At 42.5% G+C, this 6,054-nt stretch overlaps 1 protein-coding gene across 1 annotated transcript in view; it reads left to right on the top strand.

Annotated features, from left to right (window-relative positions):
* NRG3 (neuregulin 3) overlaps nucleotides 1–5,847 on the top strand; it is a 1,013,555-nt gene extending 1,007,708 nt beyond the window's left edge. The window contains exons 10-11 of the mRNA XM_023762111.1: nucleotides 5,029–5,100; nucleotides 5,340–5,847. Of these exons, the coding sequence (XP_023617879.1) occupies nucleotides 5,029–5,100; nucleotides 5,340–5,847 (580 nt within the window). The remainder of the gene's footprint in view (nucleotides 1–5,028; nucleotides 5,101–5,339) is intronic.
* The last annotated feature ends 207 nt before the right edge of the window (nucleotides 5,848–6,054 follow it).

Here is a 6,054-nt window from a genome sequence, read left to right as displayed (position 1 = left end):
TATCATGTTATCTACTTCCATTGAGCATTCTTGAATGTGTCTCAGTTAATACTGACAGCATGATTTCGAGGTACAATTTGCCGAACTCGGATCTCTAGGTTTATTCACAGTGCAGGGATGGAAATATGGGCTTCGGGCACGACAACTGCTATTCCTCCTTGCAGTGCAAAGGGTGTCCTTCCCCTGAGTGGCTTACTCGGCTCAAGGTGTGGTGAATGGAACGGAGGATGAACTTAAGTCCCATTCACCTAATTGACTGTTCAACCAAACATGGTAGCTCTTACTTAAAATGACTGAAGTTCAAATCTTTGGCCCTTACATCTTGTGTGAATTTGAGATAGTTTTATCATCTAAGCTTAAGTTTTTTTCATCTATAAATTGAATAAAAATAATACAACCTTCCTCAAGGTTGTTGGGTAGATTTTTTTTTAATTATGTGTGGAAAGAGCTTGTACCTTGTCACATGGCAAGCAGAGATGTAGTACTGGTTTGTATTGTCTCAGGAGCTGTTATAAAATTATCATTGATTTCAAGAATAGTGCAATCAGGGTTTACTCCAGAAACTTCAGGAATCTGTTCCCTCACACAAGCCAGGTTCTTATCACATCTAGCTTTTATCTCTCTGGATGAGCCAGGCCAGGTTTCTAGGCTGCTTTGCCCTGGGTGATGTTCCCACACTGTATCAAGCTGGAGGCCTAAGCAAGTAGGAAGTCCATCACAGAGCCTTACCCTTGTCTTTTCTTCTGGACAAGATATATGTGCATTTTCTACTCTATCTGACAAAGCTCAGCAACAGATTGCTTTAGGAAGACCAGGAGACAAGAATTAAATAGCCTGTGGCTGGATTTTGTAATTTTGAAGCAATTCCGAATGTAGTGCAAAATGTAGTTGGTACAGATCTGCAAATTGAACATAACAGCCAAGTTATCCAAAATGTCTGATATAATGCAAGTCAAGAAGTAGCTGGCCTTCTCTTTGCCTTATATTTGGAAGGGGGGCTTGTATTTAGCCTACAATGACAACTGATCAGATTTCATAATTATTTTCCTTCTTAAATCACTGATATTGCCCATTGCCTAGGAATAGTATACTTTGTGAGTGCAGAGGGGTCCCAGCCCATGCCGTGTTTCTTTCTGATGGGCATGTTTTGGCTGTCGTTCCATATGTCCAGGTGTAAGGATGCTCTGAGCTGCTCTGGGCACAGGCTTCAACCACACATACATGAACTTTCGGAGGCTCAGGGGTGCCCATCACATGTTCAGAGGTGCCCTGCTTTGTCTTTTACCTCCTGGGAGACTTCCGCTTTCTGTCTGCCTGGCGGTGGTTTTGTTTTGGTTCAATCATCATTGGGGTTGGAATATTCTCTCCAGCTGGCTGGCCACGTGTATTTTCCTGTGTGTGATGTGCACCCAGTGTTGATAAATGGTGACTCTAAGTATAAGTCACGGTGTGCTCAGCACAATGAATCTCAGGGAGCAATCTCATTCTCAGTTCTTGAAAACAGCTATTTTCCACTCCTGGGGGACCTTCCATCTCTCTGGACTGGAAATAGGATCAGTAATAGAATTTCACAGTTAAAGGCCCTCTTCAAATCTGGCCCTAGCCTGGAGGGGCAGTGATTGAATTTGCAAAAGCCATCAGCCATCTGCTGCTTGTTTATCACGCACGTGGGCGCTGTCTGCTAGGTAGGCTCCGGTGGTGGGACTTCTCTCTGTGGCACTGGCTTCGGCCCAGTTTGAACCAGTAGCTATCTCAGTGAAGCCGGAGGAAGGTGTGAACTGGTAACTACTCAGGAGCCTTTTTCTGATTAGTGGGGTCAGAGAAAGCCACGGTCCCAGAGCTCTGAGCTGTGTTATGTCAGGCAAACCAAACTAATATATTCATATGCTAGACAGAAAGAAATGGAGTCCCAAAAGCTAGACTGCCACCTTCCAAGTAGAAGGGATACAAAGTATACTGACTGTTTGCCATATATAACCTCCCAATTCACGGGTCAACACTCAACCACTGAGCCTCATCAGCCTGGCAAGATTTCACCTTTTCACCATAGTTACTGAGGAAATGCACTGGTGATTTCTTTGTTGAGAGATCAGAGGAACAACAGTCCAAATTGGCATTTTACAGACAATGAATGACAAGCTCATGGATCAAAATTGTGAACGAGTGATTGACTGTCAGGGATCAGACTGCTGCCTGTCTTCCAACCCAGATCACATCTAGAAGTTGTGCTCTCACTTAAACTCATGGAGGAGAGTAATCTGTTTCTCCTCAATACCAGTGCTGGACTCACAGACTCTAGGAGGGAAGTGAGGGTTACCAGCATCCTCTGGGGAATAGTGCAGATGCATTACTTCAGTTAGTTCTCAGAGCAATCCCTCAGAGCAGTGTCACCACCTGATTGTTTTAATTGAGGAGAAAATTAAAAGGAGGCTGCAATTCATCTAAAAATGGTGTTGGGGCTTGAAGTCATGTCTGATCCAAAACAAAAGCACATTTGGGATAGTTCACATCTTCATGTTATGGTAACATTTTAGATTGCAGTTATTGGCAGCTGTGTGTCTCATGTCCCTTAACTGACTTGTGAGGTGACCTATAGGTCAGCTGAAATTCCTTTCTCATCTACACCCTTAATTCAGCAGTCAGGCTTGTTATAAGACTGCTTCAAGTTTGGCTTGAATTGCCTTTGATCACTTCTTCATCAGGCCACATTGTTAACTTATTAAAGCTATGATTGTCTAAATCCTCTAAGACATTTATACATTTATCTAATACTAGAGGCCCAGTTCACAGATTCATGCACTGGTGGGGTCCCTCAGCCTGGCCTGTGCCCTCTCACAATTCGTGACCCCCACAGGATGTTGGAGAGCTGGTTTCGACCTGATCCCCGCAGGCCAAGCCGAGGGACCCCACCAGTGCATGAATCCGTGCGCCAGGCCTCTAGTATGCATATAAGATTTTTGGTTAATCTCTTCCTGCCGCGCCCCCTCCTCCCTTCCCTCTGAGATTCATCAGTCTGTTCCATGTTTCCATGCCTATGCATTGAACATCTGCTCCCGGTGGTCATTGCACATCATAGACCGGTTGGTTGGCCGGTTAGCCAGTCACTTAGGCTTTTATATATATAGATTTTTACAAATAATGGTTAGATCCTGGCATAAGAATTTGCATCTATGATCATCACATTTCAAACCTATTAAATTCTACCTACTGATATACTCTCATGATATTTGTGAGAAATACAATTTTATCCTAATTACATTTTTTGTCTCTGTGAGATTGGTGAATCTGATAGTAGACATTCTGTATCTTCATAGATATTAATGGTGTTAACTGGATGATATTCAGGACAAACACAAAACCCTCTAATTTGTTCCATTTCTTCTTGTTGAAATTGATTAGAACCCTTAGGCTTAGATTTTCAGTTCCAAAACACCAAAGCAAATGGACCAAAATCCCTGGAAAATTTCCTTTTGCGGGGTGGCTATATAGTTTACACAGGTAGAGATTATGCATCCTTTGAAAAGTGTTCTAGTGCACCTTGGATGCCCACTCATTTCTGGCTTTCATAGTAACAATTAAAATAAGACAACTTGGGTTTAACTTCTTCCTCTTCTGCTTACGAAAGGTAACTTGTGGCAAGTCATTTGAGTACCCCTTAGTCCAGTTTCTTCTTTAATAACATGGTAATAATAAAAAGTAAACCACAGTTTTAAAAATAGTGAAGCAATTAAAGGTGAAAGTACTTTTTAAAAACACTATGCAGCCTGACCAGCATGGCTCAGTGGTTGAGTGTCATCCATGAACCAGGATGTCACGGTTCTATTCCTGGTCAGGGCACATGCCTGGGTTGTGGGCTCCATCCCCAGTAGGGGTGTGCAGGAAGCAGCTGATCAATGATTTTTTCTCATCATTAATATTTTTACCTCCCTCTCCCTTCCTCTCTGAAATTAACTAAAAATATCTTTAAAAAATAAAATCACTATGTAAATGTTAGCTCTTGTTATTATGTTTGAAATGGATGCTGATTGGGGTATAAAGTGTTTATCTCTAAGGTATGCTATGTTCTCACATGCCTGTTCCATCAAGATTTATTGGTTACTCACTCTTTACTAGGCACAGTAAGAGAGGATGGGACTATAAAGACACCTAAATTTGCTCCCCGTCTTTTCTCACCATCTGATAGAAAAAAAGACTTCTCAATTACTCCCATCATGCCCTTAAATAACGATTTCTATTCAGTATGCTACACACTTCATCGCAATTATTCTTTCCTTGTATAAACATGACTTTTATTTATATTACAATGTAAGACTAGGGGAATGCTAGGTATCATATGGAGGTAGATATGTTTAGATTATACTTAAATTTTAATGTTTAATTTAATGTTTAAATTAGGGATAAATAACAGAAATAGAGTAAAAACTACTGTTCAAGTCCCCAAACCACATTTCTTTGAATCTATGACTAGCTGTCCCACATTGTGGCATTGGGAAGCTCAGAGGCACTGGGAAATTCACTAGCTCTGAACAGGCAAGAAAGGGCCTAGTCAGATTCTGGAATCTTCAAATGACTTGAATAGCATGTTGGCATTCTTGACAAGCCATTGACATGCACCAATGAGCTACCTTACTTGCCTGCAGAAACCATGTATGGAAAGTTGCTAGATTGGCAGAGGCCTTACAGAGCTCACTTCATGCTTGTCTTTGGGCAGAGAGAAGAATCATGTGTCTCCCATGCCCCTTTAGGCTCAGCAGCTTGTAGTGAGGCAATGCCTACAGAGCAGAGTGCCGATAGAAATGGCGTTCGTTCCCCTAAAGTTGTGAAGCAGAAAGACTCTAGACTCTAGTACCTTAATGCTTAACGTGGGGCTTCCCGGTTTCTCCAAGTAGGTTGGCCACATGAGTACCAAACCAGGGCTGAGAGGGTGGTCGAGTTGATGGAGTGGAGTAATGCCGTTATGGGTTTCCTGTTTGTCACTACGGAAAGGCCACACTTACCTGCTCAATCCCCATTTACTTTGTATTCTAGGATAGAGGTCAGGAAGACTATATCCCACCTGCCTATACAGCTGTGGTGTGTTGAAAGATCCCTGGACTTAAAGTAAGAAGATCTGGGTTTGAGTCTCAGTCTGTCACTTATTTTCTGTGTGACCTTGGGCAAGTCACTGCACCTCTCTGAGCTTCAGTTTCTCTGTTTATCTGGGAACATATTCTGCGTCTGATGGGGTTGCTGTGAGAAGTCAGTGAGGTGGTGCATGTGGCAAGTGCTTTGCTGGCTGGCGAGTGCTCTGAAGAAGCGCCGGCAGAAGGCAGACTGTCTAACACTCTCTTTCTTTTCAGGTATTCATCCGCCGGTTTAAAAACCCAACAGGATGCATCAGTCCATATGCAACTGCCTTCGAGAGAGACAAACTCTTATTTTAATAGCTTGGATCAAAAGGACCTGATGGGATATTCATCCCCAAGGGCCAGTTCGGTGCCCATCATCCCTTCAGTGGGGCTAGAGGAAACCTGCATGCAAATGCCAGGGATTTCTGACGTCAAAAGCATCAAATGGTGCAAAAACTCCTACTCTGCTGATATTGTCAATGTGAGTATTCCAGTCAGCGATTGTCTTTTAGCAGAACAACAAGAAGTGAAAATACTGCTAGAAACTGTCCAGGAGCAGATCCGAATTCTGACTGATGCCAGGAGGTCAGAAGACTACGAACTAGCCAGTGTAGAAGCTGAGGACAGTGCGAGTGAAAACACCGCCTTTCTCCCCCTGAGTCCCATGGCCAAATCGGAACGTGAGGCACAATTAATCTTAAGAAATGAAATACAAAGAGACTCTGCGTTGACCAAGTGACTTGAGACGTAGGAATCTGTGCATTCTATGCTTTGCTCAACAGGAAAGAGAGGAAATTAAATACAAATTATTTATATGCATTAATTTAAGAGCATCTACTTAGAAGAAACCAAATAGTCTATCGCCCTCATATCATAGTGTTTTTTAACAAAATATTTTTTTAAAGGGAAAGAAACGTTTCAGGAGGGATAAAGCTTACAACTAAAG

The sequence above is a fragment of the Myotis lucifugus genome, unplaced genomic scaffold (genome assembly GCF_000147115.1).
Source record: "Myotis lucifugus unplaced genomic scaffold, Myoluc2.0 scaffold_233, whole genome shotgun sequence".
NCBI classification, from domain to species: Eukaryota; Metazoa; Chordata; class Mammalia; order Chiroptera; family Vespertilionidae; genus Myotis; species Myotis lucifugus.
The sequence above is the reverse complement of the archived record's forward strand: the minus strand, read 5'-3'. Positions and strand labels throughout refer to the sequence as shown.